At 44.9% G+C, this 24144-nt stretch overlaps 1 protein-coding gene across 1 annotated transcript; it reads right to left on the reverse strand.

Annotated features, from left to right (window-relative positions):
* On the reverse strand, nucleotides 1-22954 carry GFPT1 (glutamine--fructose-6-phosphate transaminase 1). Its single transcript, XM_072357034.1, has 19 exons — nucleotides 22882-22954; nucleotides 16951-17058; nucleotides 16631-16738; nucleotides 15973-16098; nucleotides 15597-15655; nucleotides 15089-15223; nucleotides 14425-14486; nucleotides 13803-13882; nucleotides 11418-11523; nucleotides 10700-10863; nucleotides 9970-10065; nucleotides 9748-9845; nucleotides 8917-9037; nucleotides 7456-7613; nucleotides 6245-6359; nucleotides 5841-5968; nucleotides 5268-5435; nucleotides 4374-4535; nucleotides 1-3756 (listed from the first exon to the last, which is right to left on the reverse strand). Exons 1-19 carry the CDS (start codon nucleotides 22886-22888, stop codon nucleotides 3712-3714), a joined length of 2046 nt encoding a protein of 681 aa, XP_072213135.1. The 5' UTR covers nucleotides 22889-22954; the 3' UTR covers nucleotides 1-3711.
* Nucleotides 22955-24144: the final 1190 nt, after the last annotated feature.

Consider the following 24144-nt stretch of genomic DNA (forward strand, 5'->3'; position numbering starts at 1 on the left):
CATGTAGGGCACTTGATTTTATTCAAAGGGTGAGATACAAAAAAAGTAAGCAAAAAAGACAGAACCCAAATTATAAAACACTACAGACAAAATAAGACATCTTCTGCATACAGCACACAACAGGAAACAAGGTACAGACTGGTCCCCGCAAACCAAGCCAGCTGGATATGTACAAGCAGAGGCAAACAGACCCAAAGGGAAGAAACGGTGGTATCTGCCATTTCAAATGTCTATTTACAAGCACTGAATGGAAGGCAAAGAGTTTTATCCTCTGATTCAAACTCAGTTCCTTATTTCTTCTTCCTGATCTGGTGGAGGGACTCTGTGCTTTTCGAGGCAAATTTGGTACCGTCAGGTGGGATCTAAAATCAGCCACAGCCAAACACCAATGTGCCAAACTGCAGCTCCCCCCATTCATGCCACGTGCTGCTGCCTGTGCTGCCAAGGACTGCTACCAGAAGGGAGAAAACCCCTCGTCCTGCACTAATGTTGGTCCTCTGTGGGCTTTTAGATACCTCACTCTGCAGCTTAACCCAACCCAGTTTGTCCAGGCTATTGTTAGTTAAGCAACATTGCATGTTGTCATACACGTGAGATTCTCCCACTTGTCTCAGAGCTTTCACCAGTGCAGCTCTTTCCATACAAAGAGACTCAACAAACAAGGATGTGGCCAGAAGGACACCCCTAAACACCCTACAAACACCTGGCTATCCCAACACTGCTTTGGGCTCTTTGCAATGACGTACGTGCAGACACTACTCACTCATTTATGACAAACTCAGAGCTGAGTACAGCCTTTCTTCAGTGCAGATAGGAGGAAAAACCTTTCTGGCAAATACAGGCAGCTGCTATGCAGAATGAAGAAGGGCTTTATTGGTGTTTAACCATGGCTGGATTTTAGTGAGGGGCTGCTGGAAGTCTGCACACCTCCATCAGGAGGAGGGAGTCGGACTGGCTCAGTAAGCAAAACATTCATTCCGGAGAGCAGAAGACTGACCGCTGTTAATAAATATCACGAGACATTCTAAAAGTCCTCGAGGGAAAAAAAGAGAAACACCATCTGTTCGTCGAAAACACAACACGTCTAACACAAAAATGAGGTAAGGAAAGCTAAGAAGAGTCCTTTCCACAGTCTGACTTCACACTGGCATGGCAACTAACAGTGAGATGCTTTACGGATTCCCTACCATGCTCATCAGAGGAGTTCTTCATAGCAAGGGTGCTCCATTGAAGCATGACAACGTCCCACCTGCACGTACTACACCTCTGTTTTGGCAGTTTGTACACTTGAGGCAGTTTGCTGGCAACCTGCAGAGTGCAGGGGGTGAATACTACCTTACTTCAGGCAAATGAGGAACCTGTCGTGGAGAATTACAGAGAACAAGGGTTTGTCTATCACAGCATTAAAACCAAAGAGCTCAGCAATATCTGTACAGTTACATCCAACAGGAGAGTGTCAGACTCGTGACATTTCTCATTCAGAATCCTGTTCTTTGGTCCTCTTTGTACACAGCTTCCGTAAGTGTCCAACAGCCTGCATTACTAACCTCCTATTGAACAGCAATCTGCATTCCGAGAGGCTGACCACCCCCTGCCTGTTGTGCTGACCACACTGTTTGCCAGGAGGCAGACCATCCTCTGCACAAGACAAGCTAAAAGCAATGCCTGGTGCTTTTCTCCTGAACGGAACAGGAGAAACAGATCTTCAAACCATTCTCTTGCAGGTTCTTTCCCATCAGATCTCATGCTAATGAGAACGCGGGGTGTGATACTGCAAGACCTTACGCTGGGCAATGGGAGAGGAACCTTCCTTGGCTCCCAGCCCCCATGTTCAAGGTTGACAGCTTCCCTTAAGGTGTGTGGCAGCAAGAAGAGGAGCTGCCCTCAAAGTGCTGGCACTGAACACACATTTTTTGCTGTTCCTTTGGGAGAATTAACCCCTTCTAAAGCCCCTTCTACTGGTCACGTCTAGGAGGGGGCACAGAGCAGGAGTCAGTGCCTCATAAGCAACTGCTGTACAAATACAATGCAACACTTCCTCCACTGGCAGCGCAACGCAGTGATAAATTAATAGGCTGAACACAAATTAATGAACATACACATGTTGGCTTTGAGAAACCGTTTCCAGGCACGCAGCATTTCACTCATGAACATAAAGAACCAGCCTCGAGCTGATCATGAACTGAAGTCAAACAGGTTAACTGTGGTTTGCCATAAAGCAGAATTGCCACTGTCTTTGGAAACACTTCATCTGAGCAGCCCTATGCTGCTGTAAATCATCCACCAGAGCTGAGTTTTAATGGTAATGGATGGTCCCCAACACTGCATTTGTTAAAGAAGTTTTCCAGGGCAGCAGTTTGGAATATTTACCAGGACTCAGCAAGCATTGCTTTCCATCTTGTACCATGCATTTACATGTATAAAACTAATTCAAAACTCATCAGGTTGGTAAGAATTCACCTTTTTGCATTAGGAAACCCCCAGCTAACTGCCCTTTAATGACCTGTTCGACATCTTGAAGGCACATTTGCTGTGTAACTTCCTCAAACTTGTCAAAAAATCATTGTCGAGGTTCATATTTTGTGCCTATCAAGTTTTATCCCCTCCAGTTTTACATCAGCTCCATTTGACACAACCACATATGACACTACAAACTATGAACTGCTCCTAAATAAACCAGAACCCACGCACTTAAGGGACTCTGTATAACATAGCAAGCCTCAGAGAGAGATTTAGTGCTGTCTCTGCTCAAAGGACAGAAGGCAGAAACCATTAAGTGACCTGCAGCAAAATAAAGCCCATTCCTTCCGATCTCTTTGCAGTGCTACAGCTCTCAGTTCAAGAGGGGAAAAAACCTTCATCCCTCAACACAGGAAGAGGGCTGTTTGTTTAAAAAGCAAATTAAAACCCAATAAAATAAACACCAGCAACAACTGAGCACTGCTCCCCCTCCTTTTTTTGGTAGGCATCCACGGTGCTGAGCCAGACACTGATTCCACTTGCATTTGAAGGCGTGAGTTCCACCATCTTCATGGGTACAACTACAAAGAGCTGCTGTGTCACACGGCGTGCTGCGGCCCAGCTCTATGAGATTGTCAGCTGCTAAGTTATTTGGCATAGGTAACATCTGTCTGAAGCAACATGGACTCACTCACAGCACATTTATTGCGTGCCTAAAACTTCAGAGGCTGAGATGGTTCGGTTGAATCCCTTGTTACGGATGAGGCACAAGTTGAACCAAATGCTCTTTTACAGTTTCTCCCACTGTTAAAATACCTGCACAAACACGACTGTGACGAGTAGCAGCTCCTGTTCCAGCTCTACACTCTGGTATCACTGCCTGAGAGCATGACAGGTAATGCATCAAATGGTTTCTCACCAACAACTGGAATGAGCCACACTGGATAAGAAACAATGACAGTATCTGAAAGTAAAGTGGAGGGCCCTTTACCTAGAAGACTCAGTAACCTTTAAAGAAAACCATTTAATAGCTTTCATGGAAATCTATTGTTCAAAAAACCCAAAGCCATTGGCATAGCACGTGGAATCAATTTGACAATCACTAATGTAATGGAATTACGGTGATCTCGTACACAAACAATCATTTACCAAAATAAGATTTACCTAGGGGACTTTAAAATCAAGTTATTTTGGTACCAAAAAAGAGTCTTTCACTTATTTCCCCTTTGCCCCTATGATTCAGATGATCTTTCACTCTACAGTTACGGACTTGGCCAGATTTCTTGGAAAATCAACCTGCAGAGAGGGAGGAGAAAGAAGATGCTCGTGAGTATTTACACACTTCCTTTGGGTACAACTCTGTAACGTGTGGAGTGTTGGTTCTGTGTTTAAATTGAAATCAACTGAACATATATCCCTATTAATTAGGATAATCAGTGCAGAAATAGCCCATCAACCTCAGCTGTTATGGCTCTCATGAACAAAAGACTCAGTCCCTTTGGTGTGCCCTGTTACAGATCTCAAATACAGAAGGTCACTGCAGTAAGAGGTAGAGGCCAGTGCCTGTGTTAAGATCAAATAACCAACACAAACAAACTCTGTATCTCAAACATCCTTCTGTGGATTTTTTAGCTTCCTTTTCGCTCCCTACCAGCACCAGAAAACAGATACATCCAAGCTCAAACTGCACAGTTCTCAGCCACGTGTCACAGACCGCCCTCACATTTTGCTCACTAAAAGCTTCTGCAGTCGCTGGATCCACCTTTTAACCTGGTTCCAATAACACCAACAGTCACACAGACACCCTCCACAGACTTCCAGCCTCACACAACACGCTTTTTCCAGACCATGCAGGTAGCAAACACAAATGCAAGAGGCGAGGAAGGGAATAGGGAAGAGAATATCATACTTACATCGTATCCTCTGAGAACTGCAAGGTGAAAAGCCAGAAGCTGAAGGGGGATAACGCTCAGGATCCCCTGCAGACAGTCCACAGAATGGGGAACTTTGATTGTTCTCTTATTGTTCTTAATTGTCTCGATGTCTTCCTTGTCACAAATGATGACAGGTCGCCCCTGAAACGAGGAAAGGCAAATTTTGAATTCAAAAAAAGGTCTGGAACAATCTGTTTTTTCACTTCAATTCAGATCAGTGGCAGCAAGAACTTCTCCCTTAATTCAAAGCTAAACAGCTTAACATCACACGGGCATCCCTTCAGCGCATTTTAAAGGATAAACAAAGCCCACCAGGCTTCTGCATCTGTTGCCTTCTGTCAATGCACTTTTCCTCATTAAAACACAACATCGGTGCAGTCTGCATATGCATATATGGCTGCAGTTTGAATTGTTCCCTTTTCTGTGACCTGACAGAACTGGGAAATCCCAGAGGTTTAAAAAACAAACCCCGCACACCAAACAGAAGCTGCTGTGTGTTCTTAGCTAGTGAAAGACTGTTTAAGCTGAAAACTAGCTCAGTTCTATGGGTTCTGCATGAGTTATCTGCAGATATCTTGAACCTAACCCACACCGTCACAAAGCTCTCAGCCTCCAGCTTCTATTGCCCTGTAAGATTTGTAGCAGAAATGGTCATACATTTAATAATAAAGATACCAATCAGGCTCTCTCCCCTACTCTTTTTTTCCCCTCCCAATATTATACAAAACTGCATGTGAAAAGCCCACAGAGACCACGCAATGAACTCACATTTTAGGTGGTGACACTACAGCAGATAGGCAGGGTGCCCTATAAAGCTGCTTCCATATTAAAACCTGCATTTCTGGTGCACTGAAAGCTTTTATGGGTACTTACTTGTCGTGCAATGACCTGCTGGAGAGCATTCTGGCACTTTGCATACGTATGGTCTCTCATGATGATCATGATAACAGGCATGAGTTTGTCCACCAGTGCAAGAGGGCCGTGCTTCAGCTCACCTGCCAATATCCCTTCAGAGTGCATATAGGTGATTTCTTTAATTTTCTAGATGAGGAAAAAAAAAATGATCTTTCATAAGATCCTCAAGATTTGCCTTCAGTCAATGCATACATCATCACAGCCTGGAATTGGGCAGGTAAATGTGCCCTGTCTGTAATCCAAATAGACATAAAACAGTGTGAATGCTGAAGCTGAAAATACATTTGAGTCCACTGAAAAGTATTTCAGTGTATATTCAGTCTGGAGCCAGCAGCTACGATGTGAACTGGGTATCTTCACATGGAAGTAACAGCAGCAGGATGGGGAGTGTTATTTCACACACTATTTCAGGTCTGTGTCAGCCAGCAGACCACAGCTGCTTGGTGTTTATAAATCAGCCTGTAGCCAGGTGTCTAATCTAAGCCCACAGTTAAGTGCAGCTAAGAGGTTTCAAATAAAGAAGTCTCTTACCAAAGCTCCTTCTAGACATGTAGCGTAGTGGTAGCCACGTCCCATGATGAGAACAGACTTCTGATGGTACAGCTCTGTGGCCAGCTTCTGGATCTCATCATCCATACTCAGCACTTCTTTAATCAAGTCTGGAAGAATCAAAGTTGAATCTGTTTATAACCCTGCATCAGTACACACAGACAGCAGTGACCCACAGAGTGAACTGGACTCAGTGTTTAAGAGTCCAATGTAGTGCTCTGAAGGCACTCAAGAGAGAGAATACAGTTGCAAAGTTACCACTAACAGTCACACTGCACAAATCTCAACCCTTCCATCTTCCAAATGCAAAGCTTAGGTGCTGCCAGGTTCACCTGTGCCATTTAATTATTACTTGGCAAGATGGAATCGATGCGATGTTTTCCTACCTGGCAGTCCTTTGAGACCACGCATGATTTCCTTGCGTCTTTCTTGCATAGAAATTCTGTCATCACACATCATGAGAGCAAACATCACCAACGAGACAAACTGGCTGGTATAGGCCTAGTGAAGGGAAGGGAGAAAGAATTAGAGAGAAACACGTTATTAAGACAGAAAGCAAACAGTTGTCACCTACTACATCCTTCAATTAGGGTTAATTAACCTATTTAATGTTAAATTATACATGTTAAAAGACAAGTGCTGTGATGAAATGCTCTGGGACTGAAGTCACTTAGAAATAAGATGAAGGTTTGCAGTAGTTCTGCCCCTTTCTCAACCATGATCAAACAACCCCCACGTTAAATACTGGAGCTATGAAGGAATTTAGAAAAGCTTGAATGATGGTAATTAGGAGAACCTGATCAAGAATGTGACCTCCCAATTTGGGTAGCACGCAGTTGAAGATGTGTTACATTATCTATCATGTGTTCTGACAACAAACCTGAATACAGCCTTAGGGGAGAACCTCTTCCATTTCATACTTCATATAAGCACAACTTTGGTAACTCCCCACATTTCCAGAGAGAAAAATGCCATTTTCAGTTATCTCCAACCATTGGTTATGTGAAAACGACCCAGTGACAAACAACTCGTTCAAAGTTTTCTTGTAAGAGACTCATGAATTTTCCATGATCAAATTCCCCACTGAACTATTAAACTCCAATGTGGTTTTTGGCTGAATTTATGTAACAGATTGACATCATCTCGCCTCTAAATAGAACTAAACCAAAGCAGATTTCACCGTGCAGAAGCACTTCATTGAAATGAAATGCAGCAAAGCACGGCATTTTAAACTGCATCACATGCAGCCAGATGCATCAACCAGAGAATAACTCTTAGGTGGACACAATAAATGGGTTTATTTTATAGACCATTCCCCCATTTGCTAACATACAGAAGATTACCTTTTAGGGTAATCTTCTCTCTGAGATCACTTTGCTTTCAACATTTAATACTGCTTCCTTGCAGTATTTCATTTACAAAACAGAAGAAAGCTCTTTGCTAGATAGAAAAATGACTAGTATTGCAGTGCACACGATCACCGACTACACAGTCATCCACTGCAGCTGCTAAAAGGGAACAGAAAGCATTCTGAGGACCCATATAATAACCAACCTCTTCACAAGAGATTCAGTAAGGTCTGTGAACTTGGTATTACCTTGGTACTGGCAACCCCTATCTCTGGTCCTGCATTGATATGGACTCCACAATCCGTCTCCCGTGATATAGAGCTGCCAACTGTGTTGGTTATGCCTACAGTTAAGGCTCCTCTCTCTTTGCAGTATCGAAGCCCCATCAGAGTATCTGCTGTCTCACCTGTAAAGACACATTTACCAATGCTGGTATTGGTTACTCTGCAGACGTAGAACTGTAGTGCTTTTCCAAATAGAATCTTAAAAGGTTTGTGTTTGTCTGCAAGTCAAAGGAGTCTGCAATTAAAAAGGTCGGTTTAAATGAACTCGGAAGGTGGGGAAATAGAAACCTCACACTGGGGGATCCCAGCGGTGATGCTTGTGGGCTGAGCTCCACAGATGGGACTAGAAGCTACCATGTATTATATCAGTTTGCCTTTCTCCTCTTTTGAGGTGCTCCTGTCCATATGGCAACAGAAAAACAAAGCAAGTTAGGTTCACTTCAATACAAAACCAACACTGTCTGCACGCTGCATTACACACTACCAGCCAGTAGGGTGGAAATCCAAGGCTAGAAAAACAGATTTATGGGTGGGGGGAGGGGGAGAAGGGGGCTATTTATTTACTTTGGTTTGGTTTTGTAATGCCTGATGACCAAGCTTAGGTTCCAGGAAAATCCTTGTTTGTTTGCCACATCCAACACTTGAGGGGAAAGATGCATCCCCCAGGGTGCCCTCAATCAGTCGCCTGTTTCCTTTGGGACAAAGCAACTCATAAGGGGAAAAAGCAAAACGTTTCAAAACCTGGCAAAAAGCTGCAGCACTTAACGTGAGTCCTCCACAAAGAAGGGATGTTCAGTTACCTGATAATGACCTTGCTACTAAAAGCATTTTATTGCATTGAGGAAACACTAACCGCTAGTTTTAATAACAAAGCTGAAGATCAGTTGTGACAATCTGCAACTAAAATGAAAGCAAATAAATTATTGCCACTGTCCTTGGAAATATTTTAAGTAGGATACATCACTGTATTTCTTCTTAAGATAAGCGTGTTTTCCCACTCATTCCATTCCAAGGCTGCAGTATTTTTTGTGTAGTATCTTTCACAGAGCTGATCCACTGTGCAGCTCAGTATCTGGTGCTGCTTTAACTAAAGAACTACAACTATTCAAAAGCAACTACTGTGTTGTCTTTACCCAGACCTCAGAAGAATGTTTTTTCAGCCTGCTGGTTGATGGAGTATTTCCTTGCAGAGAAAGGAAACAAAACCACCATCCTCATATTTAAGGCTCAGCTAAATGAACTCATGCAGATGGACGGGGAAGAACCACTGTTTTTTTCCCCTATCTCCAGCTTGTCTATGCCAATTTCTTCCTTTGCATGTAGGATTTGCAGCCCTATAGACAGGCACAAGAATTCAGCCCTGCTGCCTTTGGCCTCCCAAGCTTATAGGAAAGATGTGAGTTGGGTGGTAAAGTGAGACCATACCTGACTGGCTGATGAAAAAGCAAACATCATCTCTGAAGACAGGAGTGTTTCTGTCCAGGAAATCACTGGCAAGTTCAACCATCACAGGTAATTCAGTCAGTTCTTCCAGAACCTGACGTGTCTGCCAAAAGGTGATGTTAGAAAGTGATGTATTAATTATAGAAAACTAAGCGTTTGAAGTGCAGAAAAACCTTCTGGTTGACACACACTGGGAAATATTACTAACAAAATGCATTTAAAGAATTAGAACTGGGTTATATCCTAATTACTCAGTATACTCAAGTTACATACAACTATCCCTATGAAAAGCTACCCCGCTTACAGCCCCATAAAAAGCCTATAGGGCCAACTGCTTCCAATTCTTCTGAAATGTCATTCCATCAGACTACAACTTGTATTACCAATGAATTCAAGAGCTACCAACAGCATCTGAGTCAAGCCAGAAGCTTGTTGAGGCTACTCAATTGAATACCATCAACATTTTCATTGAGCATTCAAGTGTACAAACTTTTAGTTCCTATCTTGTCCCTGGAGGCATTCAAGGCCAGGCTGGATGTGCTTCTGGGCAGCCCAGTCTGGTGGTTGGTGACCCTGCACATAGCAGAGGGGTTGAAATGAGATGATCTTTGAGGTCCTTTTCAACCCAGGCCGTTCTATAATTCTATCTTTGATGCTGGCAATTTGAAAATCTGATGAATACAGCTTCCAAAGGGTCTTCATCCAACAGTACACATTTACTGAGCATTATCATCTCATCTTTATCCTGCTGACAGATGCAGCACCGTACAGCTCTACCCACAGTTCACAAACAGATTGAGACTGACCACTTACTGCAACTCCAGCATGGTAACTCGTCCCACAGGCAATAAGGATTAAACGACGACACCTCTGAATCTCCTTAATGTGATCCTTCAAGCCACCAAGATTGACTGCAAGCAAGATTCAGAGAGGAAAAATTAGGGTGGCCAAGCACCGGAACATCTCAAGATTACAGGTGTGAATAACTACTGGATGCTGAGCAGCCAAAAATAAAGAAGGATTCATCTCAATTACCAGTGTAGTCATCAAAGTTGACCCTTCCTCTCATGGTATTAACAACGGATTCTGGCTGCTCAAATATCTCCTTTTGCATGAACGAGCTGAAGTTACCTATAAAATAAAGACAAGATAATACTTTTATTTACTTGCAGGTAATTTACATTCATGTGGGGAAAAACTTGGATCAGAGTCACTGACATGCCAGTTACCAGTCAGAAATAATTCTTCATTCTTGTACCTAATGAACCTTAATAGTAAGGTTCATTTCATTTCATTTTCTACCAAAGTTCATTGTAAGAACTAGATTCAAGGTATCAGAATGCGTCAACTAATAGTTAGGTCCAAGCTGGTCGGGGTTTAACATTAGAAAATACTGATGCTTCCAAGCTGGAAGCAAAATCCTGAGCCCCACAATTCTCGTTATGGTGTCAGCTCGAGGAAAACTCTCATTAGATGCAAGATTGATTTCTTGCACCACGAGGGTGAGGTCAAGCACTGGAAGAGGTGCTAAGAGAGTCTGTGGGATTTCCATCCTTTGACAGACTCCAAACTCAACCAAATAATGATGTGAACAACCTGATCCAGGTTGTCAGTATTAGAATTACCATCAGATTTCAGTCTCTGCTCTCTTACTTGAAGAAAACAACTTGATCCAGGTTGTGCAGAACCAAATCATCCCCAGAGGTCCTTCACAACCTGAATAATTCTGTGACCGTGGGTATGTGCATCTACCCAGAAGAGTTACCCTTCATAATCTGTTGAAGTTCCATCTGCAAGGTTTGCACGGCGCGCCCAGGGTGATCGCCTGCTGTACGTTTGATCCGGTGGATGGAAAGACGGCCATCAACCACAGCTGCTACATCATCATCCTCAAGGAAAATCACTCTGTTGGTATGCTCAATGACAGCACTATAAAAGCACACATCACGTGCCATAAGACATTATTTGTCACAGAAAGATGAGAGCTACAGCCCTATTTATAATCAAACATAACAGCTTTTGAAGTTACTCATGTCAATGGAATTATTGTTTTTTTTAATTAGAAGAACATTGCAAAGGGCATTTCCACATTGCCAATATAACAGGATTTTCCCCATCCACCTCATTATTGAGCTCAGTGCCTACTTGAAAAAGAAACCATGAGCTCCTCAGACAAAACAATGGGATCTAAGCATTAGGAGCCAGAGAGTGGAAGTCAGGAAGAAGGTAACACACAGGATGTTTAACTGCAGCTGCAGAGTCCCTTCACCTTTTCCAGTGATGAGCAATTGTTCCTCCTTACATCTCATTCTCCCCATCTATAAAACCTTGGGCAACCTGGCCCAAGCAACATCAGTCCTGTTACTTTAGGCTTGTGCTCTCCCAAGTTTCCCAGCACACATCTATGGAATCTTAGCAGTAGTTAAGGTCCGCCTCTAAAGAACAAATCTATATCTATGCTGAAAGATGCTGTAGCACATTACCTAGCATCAGAAGCAAAGTAGTACTCCACAGCTTTCTCCTCAACTGGGAAGAGGCAGGTGGTGCTGTCCACACGAGACAGGTTGCAGCTTCCCTTCTTGTCCTTGCCTAAAAGACACAAGGGTTAGGAGCTGCACGCACTGACAAATGCAGAATAAGCTGCAGGGTTAGGCCCAGCCAAAGGTCCCAAGGCACAGTACCAACATGAAGCACTATTTTCATCACTGTGTCACAAGTAAATTGAACAGCAACAACGAATAGAGGGCAGCACACCAATGATTATATCACGGGGGTCCTTCCTCAGTTTGCTTACACGCTTTTTACGTGCTTTTGAGTTAAACCTGCAAGCGTCACATTGCATGCAGAGCTTTAAGTTGACAGAAAAACAGCAGTAAAAAGAAAGTTTATGCATGACTCCGCTAGGAAAAGAGAACTCATGCTGCTTTACGAGCAGTCACATTTACCAATGTTTTCCCACTTGAATCTGTGCTGTTTATCATTACAAACGCCTCCTGTGCTCGTGTTTCACTAACCGTCCTGAAGCTTGGAGAAAGCAAGCCGGATTGCTCTTTCTTTCAGTGATTCTTGTCACTGGATGACACTCTTTCACGCCACCTGAGCACCACCAGCAGTAATCCAAACCTGTTTCAGTCTGGCTGAGCTAATGCGCTCAGACACAGATGAGGGATTCATGATTAAGCACTTGGCATTGCTCCTGAGATACCAAATACGAGCTTCTCAGTTGGATTCAGAATGTGTACAGCTGTCTTACTCTGCTGGGAGGGAAGTACCTACAAGGACTGAAGGACACAGGACTAAGAACCAACTTGATTTGGGCTTGATTTGGTAATGTAATGCTGACATTCACAGTGCTGCACATGTAAAGGGAAAATACTGCTTTCATGTTGATACTTCATAAGAAGGTTCCACTCAGGCAAGAGTTTAGGGCCCTCCACTTCATCAGGTCAGTAAATGAGGGAAAGGACAGAGTGAAGGCGTTAGTGGTCAATCTCCAACAGAAGTACCCACAGTTGATCAAGACATGCAAATTTTGTTTCTCAAAATGCATTTCCCCGCATTGACTTTACTATGTTGCAATGCTTTCCTCTAAGCTGGAACTGGAATGGACAATATAGGTATATTAACCAAGGAGCGGCTGAAAAGTTACAATGAGTGCTATCAACCAGTTATAGCTCTTATCTATTTGCCCAGAGATGACCCAATTATCTATGGGTAACCTGGACTGTTGCTGCACAGCACTCACTTCCCAATGAAAGAATCTATGAGCAACACAGAATCTTTTCATCCTTCCCCTTCTAAATCAAAGAGTTAAAATGCCATGGGAAGTCAACACAATATAATGAAAACTGGAGAGGAGGGATATGTTTTGAGTGTGTTTTAATACCATCTCTCTCCCTTACCACAGCTCCAAACACACTGCAGCTCTGCAAAGGCACTGCTGCACAGGTTAACACAGCTGCTCTTTCCAGCTTCAGGTGTGAACTCAGTTCAGCACATCACACATGAAGGTGCGATTAAATTAAGTACTTAATATGAGATTAAAAATGGTTTGTCCTAATAAGTGCCCCATATACTTCAAGCTGAACAAATACAGCCGCGTTAACAGAGCAAAAGGAAGTGAGCTGCAATCACAGGTAAACCTCACTGCCAAGCATTAGGGCACAATACTTGAAACAGGTTCAGCGTGTTGCTCGTGGTGCTTCTGATCCAGAAGGGATTCCAGTTATCCTATTTGTTTCACTAGATTACATGGAAAGCAATAGCCACACAGTAAAGAGACAATGCCTATTTGCTTCATTTTTGATTCCTTTCCTAACAAAATGGAGGATTTGTCTGAAATGTCAACTAAGATTTCCTTTGGTAGGCACCTTCCTCCACATTTATGGATATTCCATCAAAAGAATGATCCATAGACTGTACAGCTGAAAAGTGTAATTGGAAAACAAAATTCAGATCAGTGGGGTGAAAAAAAAAAGTGTGTTATATACATACATAAAGAATTACTGCCAATAATCCAGCATCAACCAAGATGAAACAAGACAGCTGACTGGGAACAGTTCCTCATACTACAGCAAGGTATCATTAGCAGCACCATTAGGAAGGAGGAAGACGTAATGGGACAGTCCTTACGATCACTGTAGCGCTCACAGAGTGACTCAGTGCTCAGTAACTGAATGGTTTTAGCAATTTTCATTATGGGGGAATAAAATAAGGTTCGTGACAGTACTTGCAAAGCACGTTCAGAAAAGCAAATAAACTTCTGAATGCCAACATGCCACGCGCATAATATGAAAGTAAGTATCTACGTTGAACTGTACTGCATTAAGATGTGTTTTGGTTGAAGAGGACATACAGTACACGCTTACCTGTACGGTACAGGATGGGGATGTGGTCGGTGGACAGCTTGTGCTCACTGCGCACTCCTATGAGCAGAGGGCTGCCTCGTCTGCAAGACAAGTGACAATCCTCAGCACCCAAAGGTTCATCCCCCTGAGACCCAACCTGGAGGGACAGCTGTCCTCCAGCACAGCACCCTGCTGAGTTAAAACGTGCCCCAGATTCAGCATTAACTCTTTGAGAGTAACCCCAAATGCTGATGTTAATGTGTATGGTTAAATCAACTGGACTGATCCTCACATTCAAAGGTGAAGAAGGAAACTTGGACACCAGGCTTTAAAATACTTGGTGCACCCTTCCAATGGAATCATTTTGCTCTTTGGAATTTTCTGTTCTAATAACTGGGGAAGTAAAAAACAACAGTCAACCTCAACCTACCACATATCTCCTACCATACACACCATACACCTTACCATATAACATGAGAACAACCCCTGCTGTCTTCTATCTTGGCTGAGGAGGGGAGTTATCTCAAGGTTGGGTGCACCAAGACTGTTTTTTTAATATACAGATACTTACATATCAGGTATGTAATTATATATTAATACATACATAATACATACATAATTACCTTAAGATACAGATACTTACCTTGTACCAACTGCTTGACCAGGATAATGAACACTTTTGAATACGAGGGCAAAAGCACCTTCCTAGAATGAAAGAAATACAAGTGGTTTATCCCTTCATCTGAGGCCGGGACAAGGTTTTAGGCATCCCAGCATATAAACCACACTCACATTTCTGTGGATACATTGGAGATACTGAGCAGATTTCACTGATCATTTGGAGCCACCAGGAGCCCTGGGCTCCTCCTCAGCCACTCACTGAGTTCTGAACTGCCTGGCAGTCCCTGCAAGCACTCCTGTGTTAGCTCACAGGGAACTTACAAAGGAAAAATCCTGATAAAAAGCAACATTTGTTCCTGTCTGCAGTTACTGCAGCTTCTGCCAGGGAAACCACTGGGGGAAAAAAAACAACACCTCCTGAGCAACCTGCTCTGGGAAGAGATGTGATGGATCCTGGTCCTACACAGTTCAGCCACAGCTGACACGTGGAAGGCAGGCTGTGCGCTGGAGTTCCCACCAGGGGTCAGCATCTCTTCCAGATGGAAACCACACAGACCTCAAGCACACACTGCCTGGACTTGACCCCATCTCTAACAGCTCTCCCCTGGGTATCGTTCCCAGGATACATGCATGTCTGTCCCCATCCATCCCTGTGTCCCCACCCCACATTGCGCCCCATGCATTACCAGCTGCTGGATGACTCTCTCCACCAGGGTGGTGAAACTGATGTCGTCGCTGTCCCGGTTGTCATACATGTACTTCACCAGTTTGGCAATGCTCTCCGTGTCCGTCTCTGACTCGAAGTCATAGCCCTTGCTCTCCTGCAGCAACAGAACACATTGGGTAACCAACCCTCCATTTCCATCCCCTCCCTTTCTTCCAACTCCTCCTTTTTCTCCCATCCTGCCCCCCTCCTTTGCTTCCTCTGTTCCTGCAATCTCTTTTCATTTCTTTTCTTCTTTTTGTGCCCTTTCCTCTTTCTTATTTCCTGCATTCATGCCACTTTTCCTGCCTTCCTTTATCACCATTCACCCTCCTTTCCTTCCTTTCCATTTTCCCTTCCATCTTTCATTTTCTCCTTTCCATGCACCCATCCATCCTTTCTCTCCACTCCATTAATACAGCTAATGCAACTTGGAAGGGCACGGGGGGCTCCTGATCCCTCCTCCCCAACAAGACCAGGGTTCTGCTCACCAGGAATTTCCGCAGGTCTTTGTAGTTGGTGATGATGCCATTGTGGATGACGATGAACTCTGCAGACAGAGGAAGATACGGTTTCAGCCTGGCAGCTGCCACCCACCCAACAGCAGGGATTACAGATCTTCACGGTGTGTAAAAGCCACCAGAATAAAGAGAAGAGTTTCACTTCCTGCTGTGATTTCCGTGCCCTGCCCCATTCCGTTTGGTTGTGAGTGGCAGAAGATAATAACAACCCTGCTGGAAATAACTGAACACTTCACTCCTCCTGTCAGATTGCTGGTGCTGTTCCCCCTGGTTAAAATACCAACCAAACCACACAGGTCCCACAGTTTGGTTAGGAACACACACCCCCACAAGCAAATACTCTCACCATTGTTTTTATCCGAGCGCTGTGGATGGCTGTTGATGGGACTGGGCTCTCCATGGGTAGCCCAACGGGTGTGTGCGATCCCAAGGTGAACATCAAACTCGATGTCAAGATCCATGTCCTGCTGCTCTGCAGGAAGAAGTGGGAGAAGGTTTTATTACCCCGACCCAAAGCCACTGGGAGAATCTCATCCCACTTCTCAAGTCCACAGAGACAGAAGAGCAGCTAAAAGAACTGGTAAACCTAATGGAACACCAGGTTCTGACCCAACAACTTTGTGACTCTCTGTGTTCAATGCAGATTTAAGGAATCTAGCTTTAAAATCAAGGAAATACAAAGAGAAACAAATGGACAAGACCTCACTTTGCGCTCTGTCATTCATTTGGCAGTTACAGACATCAGCGCCTACTTGTAGCCATTCACCTACTTCATTGCTCTACAGGTGGGAACATAAAACTCAACTACTGAATTTACTAAGCACATTTTTCTTGCTTCATGGCCAAGCTCCAGATGTCTTGATCACTACCTCCCAGGATCTCCCATTTCCCCATTTATTTCCAAACAAGAGCTTTTATGCATAAAACAGATGATACTCAGAACACAAATGACGTGAGAAACTGTGTTTCAAGGGAAGAGCAAAGAGTGAAAGAGCAATACGTACTGTGCACCTCTTCATCCAGTGCCTTCACTTTCCCCTTCTGTTTGATAAGCTGGATTTTGCAAGCATTGGCTTCCCAGTCTTTGTCATTGCCACCATCGATTCCCACACCTAAACATCACCGTGGAATGCAAAGAAATAGAGTGAAATGCAGAAGCTGTGTTACAGCTATTTATGTAAAGAAATACTGCTGACCTCCAACCACACAACCATACTCATATCCAACTTGGGTTTTAGCTTCCTTCGAAAGCAGAAGACAGTAGAAAACGTTCACAAAACCACGAGAATCGCTAAGCCAAAATACAAGCAAGAGCCACCGTTACCTGCAGAGTCATAGCCACGGTACTCCAACCGCTGCAGCCCTTTGATAAGGGTCTCCAGGATCTCCCTTCTTGTCCTGGGAACATGGTAGTTCAGGTAAGCAAAGATGCCTGCATGGGGAGAAAGAGCATAGAGTTACCATAAAATCACAACTGAGGAAAATTGGGTTTTTGCTGCTTAAGAACCATTTTCGAGATGAATTTTTGCCTTGAATAGTCACTTTCCCAAGTTCCTCCCACAGAAAAAAAATGGGCAAATTTAATTTTATTCCTGTAAATCAACACTTTCAAAGTAATGAAGCTATTTTTTTCCAGGGGGCTGCAAAAGCTGATAAATCATTGCTTCTATTTTTAAGCAACTCGGATGCAAACACAACATGGTGTTGGGGACATGCAAATTCCTGGATCTCCAACAGCAGCTACAGCTCTATTTCAGATTCCTTTTGGTGCCATCACGGAGCAGAAGCGTGCAAAGACATTTACTGGTTGCTAGAATTATCCGTGCTGGAAAATTGGCATTTCCTTCTTTTTAAAGGAGAAAAAACATCTGCACGGAATAAAAGCAAAGCAGCTCCACGTAAACATCCACGTATGTGAGTGCCTGGCAATGCAAGGTTTGTAATCGGAGAGACTTTATAAACCAGTCTTGAGGAATAGGGAGCTCAGTCACCCACCCACTCGGAGTCCTTCTTAAAGGCATCCCAAGTGTTTCCTTTTTTTCCATATAACCTTCCTCACGTCCCGAACTTCTATAACTGCATTCTTCAGACACACACAGCAGTCCCTGTTCACAAGTGAGCTGACTCCAAAGAGCTGTCACCCAGGCTGACAGGCTGCATATTTCAGCTATATCCTCCTAGGTGCCTGAAATCCTCTATGTGGCTGCCAAGCCTTATCCAGGAGTACAAAGCAAACGGCTTTATTAGCTGGTAGCTGGAAAAGCCCCTCTCTTATTTGCCTGAAACCTCCCAAATAGGCGCCCGAGATATTGTTTAAAAAAGCAAATTGGGTTCCAGAAACTCCTGAGGTTTCTCTTTCCATCTACACACCAACCCAAAGCCAAGCAGGCTCAGAAGCCATAATTACAACCAGCACGTGTAACTACAGAAACACAACAACTGCTTACATTTAGCTAGACAATTTCAGAGCAGAAACGTCTCTCCTTGCTTTATGCATGGTCCTGTTCCCACCCAAGCCCTTGAGCTGCCCACGTCCAAGCAGCTCTCCATAAGGCCCCACAATCCCAGCCTTCCCCTCAACGGCACGTTGGCCATCTTGCTGCAACACCAACCCAAGTCTCCGCAAGCTCTTCCACCGTTGTGATACAACACCATCCATGTGGGATAGGCTCTTTTTAGCAAATGGAGACTGATGGTGAGCACTGAGGTGCTGTGGGGTTTGAATGTAAAGCAAGGCCACTCCTGAAGCTCTTCCCCGCACAGAAACAGACACACAAGAGCCTCATTGATGGAGCACAGAAGAGGCCTTCTTTACCAGCCCGAGTGACTCACAGGCAAACAAACACAGGACAGGCTGGCAAGCAAAGAGTGCACCAGAACTGCCAAGAACTGAGAGAAGAAACTGTGCATAAGAAGAGAGGAGAGGCAAAGGGGTGGGAAAGGGGACAATGTCGGTGGTCTCAGCAGCTGCCCTGCTGCCTCGTGACCCAACATGGCAGCCATCAGCAGCTCTGGGACTCCCCAGCAAAGAGCTGCTGAGGGCAGAGAGCTCCTCTCCATGCCACAACGTCAGGAGGACATAAAAGTGTTAGAGAGGGTCCAAAAGGAGAGCCTACAAGGATGGGAAAGGGCCTGGTGGGCAAGGCGTGTGAAAAGTAGTTGAGGGCCCTTGGTTGGCTTGGCCCAAAGAAGAAGAGGCTGTGGGGAGGCCTCATGGCGGCCCTACCGCTCACATTAATAGAGTTCAGTCACACCTGAACAGCCAAAAAGAGAAGAAATTCCTTCCAGGCAGGGATGGCTCAACTGGAATGATACTGAAATAGCATTTATTTGTGCCTGTAGTTGGAACCTAAGATGGAGCAAACCACAAAATAAAGAGATTTTTATCATAAAACATAGACTGTGGGGGGGAAAAAGCCAACTCTAAGCATGTAAATGTGATATTAATGCTGTGAAATAGGCTACAAATTAGGAAACTTTTAAACACTGGGAGACCTTGAGAAGAAATGGGAGTGATAACGGAGAGGACCCTCCAAAACCAGGACCCTACAAACCCACCTTGCACACTTCTACAAAGGAGAAGTACAACGAGCAAGCTTGAAAGCACACAGAAAACAGTTAAGATGTGCATTAAAAAGGAATTAAGAATAAACAGAGTAGCATCGAGGATAATCAAGGCAGGTGAAAACGAACGTGAGTCTGGCAGCAAGTTAAAACCAAATACTTGAAGGCTCATCATCCATTCATGACATCTGATCACCATCGACTGTGTGTAAATAACAGTTCCATTTACTGGCAATATTTGTTTCTCTTTCTCAAACATCCCATAATGAGGTAATTCTTCAGAGCTGGAGAAAGCTCCAACCCACACGTACAGAACAGCATTTTTACTGCCTCTACCCTCAGCACTGGATTCTTTGGGAACAGATGAGCAATCGCATCTTATAATCACCTTCCATTTTTAAATACAATTCTGCTGCCCTCAACGGTGGAGAAAAAAGGCCCAAGGCATTAATTGCTTGTCATGCCTCAGCGATTTAAGTGTGTTCTTGGACAAAAAATGTTTATTTCTCTCAGCAGCCAGCAAGAGGAGTTCTGCACACAGCATTTTGCTCCTGAGTTGCACCCCAAGGTATTGGCCACATCTGTGTAACCCTACAGAAGGGAACGTGGCTGTGCAAGCCAAAGGGTGCTCAGGTGATGCTGAGATCCCAGCATGATGCAAAGCACAGCAAAGAACCTCCTTTTATTCCCCAGCTGAACAAAGATCACTTTATCCCTCTCCAAGGAGGGACGTGGCAATGTAGCATGGCACACCGCAGCCCTACCTCGTGTTTTGTAGGCTGTAAAAGACATTCTTTCTGCACAACAGAGATGTTCTTCTCCAGATCCTAGCATCTTATTAAATCCTTGTTCTCCCTCTCTAAGTGCTTATGTTCAAATCAATGTAAACGACTCAAAAGATGAGAGGAAATGCACAGATCTTTACAGCTGCCCGAAGGCTCCGTACAGAGCTCTACGTCACAAGGTGCCAATCTTGCCATCAAGTCATTTAAATCACAAGAGTCAACAGAAACACAATGGGTTGGATCATTAGGAAAAGAATTCTTCTTGGAAAGAGTATTTGGGCACTGAAACAGCCGCCCAGAGGGGTGGTGGGGTCACCATCCCTGGAGGTGTTGCAGAACCATGGAGATGGTGGCACTAAGGGATGTGGTCAGTAGGCACGATGGGATGAGCTGGATGTGGGAGATCTCAGTGGTCTCTTCCAACCTTAATAATCCTATGGCTCTAGATCCAGCACAGAACTGGTAGATTTCCATCAGCATCTCACCACCAGCACAGCTCCATTCCCGGCCTCATCCCAATAGAGTTTTAGCCAAACGGGTATTCGCTATTTCTACTGACAGCCACAAAAATACCTCTTCTGAGAATGTTCTTTCCTATGACCTTTTCTCTTCCCATGCCCCCTTATTTCACAGTAAGCTCACAGGAAAATGAAATGAATCACCACCTTCACACGAGAGCATATTATCTTCCCCGGTGTCTCAAATAAAATGAAGTTACTCAGAAGAGCTTCTCCTAATCCTTTTCCTAACAAAAGCCAAAAGGCCTTCAGGCTAGGTTTACTGCCAGGTTAGTAAATAACTTTATACCATCCTGTACACCGCTAGAATCACTCCAATAGATGTTATCACACGTCCAGCAGGCACTTCTGAACTATCTTTTGTTGTGGCAGGTGAGGATTATCAGACCCCTGGTCAAGAAATGAGATGGAAGGTAGTATATAACACGTACATAATATCACGTGCGGGATAGACTAAGATAAAGGAAATAATCTCTTTCTTAAGCCCGTTTTCATCTCCAATAATCACCAATGCCACAGGACCTAAATTCTGACATCCCTTTCTTGCTGTTCCGAAGCAGACTATGGGTTTACTTATTTACAGAACAATCCATCATGTCTGGCTACCTTGAAAGACCTGTTTTCCAAAGCATATCGTGGATGCCATTGAACTGGTTGGGTGCATTCGGACCAAAGCACACCCAAAGAGCTGGTTAACTATTGAAGCAGCAAGTTGGTAAAACACACCGAGAACAAAATCTACAACGTGATCAAAAAGGACAGCATGTCCATACAGCAGACCCCATGCTTGTGTTAAGCATCAAAGTAAACTCTCAGACCGCTTCACCTTCAAGGGGTGCACATCAGATCACAGCATTTTGGGAGGTCACTTACATGTAAACGAGAACATCATCTCAAGAGCCATCAGGACCCCGCAGAGGATGAAGCAGGAGGAACCAGGGCTTGAGATATGGATTCTGTCACTCAAGAAAGCTCAAACCTTCACTGCAATGAAAATGTATGAGCCCTGGCTACGGTCATCCAGGTCTCGTACCCAGCAGCTGGGCTGTGAATGACAGCAGCCAAGGAAACCACAGCTCATGGGGCAGCACCTGCTGGCTTCAAGCTGCTCTTCTCCTGCTTCCTGCAATCTTTTGCTGTCTTCAGACACTTCCTGCATCCAGAAGCTTTTCTGTTCATAAGATCTACTTCTCGTTATTCCATAAGCCTTCAGAGAAAGATGCACCCCTCGTTTTTCACTGCAGGATAATATCTACCAGAGCAACACAGCCACTAAACGCTGACGTTTCTCCTCCCTGTTTCACACAACACTCCAACATCTATGAAACAACCAATACCTAAAAGAAACGTTTAAAACCCTGAATGCAACTACGTAACTACCCACAGGACACCCAGAGCTTCTCACCTTTATGAAGATGAAGGCCAGAGTGTTAACACAGTGACCATCCCAAAGGCTGGACCTCAAACAACAGGGCACCAAAACCACACCCCTATCCCTGCTGTTGGTAGTGAGAAGGATCCCTTCTATTCCTTGTGTTGTTCTACTGTGTGTTTCTAACACAGACTCACACGGCAGGGAGTTGGAACCCTCCAACCTTAAGCTGTTCTATGATCGGCAGGATCACACCGAGGGCGAAGGATGGATTTCTGAGTGTGCCTTCATAGAGCTCCACTGTTTGATGGCTCCAGCCCGCTTCAATGCCACAGAGCCAATGGAAGAAACACCTCAAGCTTAACGTGCAGAATGAAAACATTGAATTATTAACGCTGGAAGAGAGTAATAAGGTTCTCAAGTCCAACCCCATCCCACTGTGCCCGTTGCCATGTGCCACATCTCTATGGTTCTGGGATACCTCCATGGACGGTGACCCCAGCAGCAGCTGTGCCACTACAACGCTGCTCTTTGGGAGCTGAAATCCTTCCCAATATCCAACCTGAACCCCTGTCGGTCCGCCCTGAGGCCATCAGCTCGGAGCAGAAGCGATCCCTGCCTCACTGCCAGCATCAGCTCCGAGTTTGGTGGGTAAAAAAATAGCAAAAAATAGCAAAAAAAAAAATAACCAACAGAGCACGGAACGACACCGAAAGCAACGTGATAAAGAGAGAAAAGAAGGACGAACTGCAGTTCCGAGGCCGAGAGATGAGACGGGACAACCACAGCATCCAACGAGGGGGGGACGCGGTTCCTGGACACGGGTTGACCTGGTCCCACCTTGTGACACCGCATCCCTCCCCGCACCGCGGCCTTTCACCGCTCCGAGCCGCCCCCGACAGCCGCTGACAGAAGGACACGGGGTCCCTCTAACATCAGCTCTACCTCGGTGGGGGCAGCAGCCTTATACCCCCGTTATAGAGGCAGCTCCCACCCCGTCAGACCCCGGCCCTCACCGCACATGCTGCCGCCGCTCCGCTCCGCGCTGCCGCTCTCCGCTCAGCCGGGGCCGCCCCGCACCGCCCCCCCCCACTCCGCCGGTGCACAAAGCGCATGCGCACAACCCGTTTTATCAGTGGACCACGATGCCGGTTCCGCCCAACCCGGCCCGGCCCGGCCCTGGGACGTGGCAGCACCGGGGGCGGAAGGTGATGGGGGTGGGTACGGCAAAGAGGAGCCGCTCCCGAAGTGCTGGGGGGGATACGGGGAGCCATCACCCTTCAGCTGCCTTCATTGCTGACCTGCGAGGCACACTTTGTTCCCTTGCTGCTCTGTGTGGGTTCTGCTCCCATCCCTTCTTTACCAGCTTCATTTCTCCCTGGGTTCTCATGTCATTATCTGAAGGCAGATGTGACCCTACGATGCAGCAGGCGGCCCCACAAACACTCCTAAAGCAGCTCGTGCCAGCAGCAAACCCTGAACTTTACAACTTAAACCTATGCTATACCTCAGGCTGAGGCTGCACCTTAACAATCCTGCTGCAAACCTGCCCCCATCTTTATGCATTCAGCTCCATGTGTTTATTCTTGACGTGGCCATTCCCCCCCTATAAAAGCCCAAATGTATCCCCCTGTGTAACACGTTACCGTAACCCTGCAGCTCGTTCTGCGCGTGGTTTCACACCACAGACAGACGTGCGACTCAGCACCAACAGGAGAAATAAAGGAACCAGCTTCTCAAACCGTCTCGCACACACACACAAAGCCTTTAAAATAAACACTGTGGGTTGGGAAGAGATGCCCACCCCCCCCTTAAGGCCTCAGCGTAACTCACTTGAAATAGAAGCTCTGGCTTGTGCTCCTGGATTCTACACAGACTGTGAAGTGTCACCTCCTGGAACAGAAATAAAGAGTGTTTTGTGATACTCATTGAGTGTTACCATCAAGGTATGTTTCCTCCTGCTCCATTAATCCATAATATGTTAATATTAATCCATAATATGTTAATATTAATCCATAATATGTTAATATTAATCCATAATATGTTAATATTAATCCATAATATGTTGCCTTGTCAGGAGGCTGCTTTCTCCTACAATGGCCTGAGTTGCAAAGGAGCTCAATGCTCATCCAGCTCCAACCCCCTGCTACGTGCAGGGTTGCAAAGACCTCACTGTGACCTTCCATTACTCCATTGCTTCACTGGAAAACAAAGACCAAATCTGAAGAGCAACGTTGTATTTAACACCTGAAGCAATTACCTACGTGAGTTTGGGTGCA

Source organism: Excalfactoria chinensis, chromosome 25 (genome assembly GCF_039878825.1).
Source record: "Excalfactoria chinensis isolate bCotChi1 chromosome 25, bCotChi1.hap2, whole genome shotgun sequence".
NCBI lineage: Eukaryota > Metazoa > Chordata > Aves > Galliformes > Phasianidae > Excalfactoria > Excalfactoria chinensis.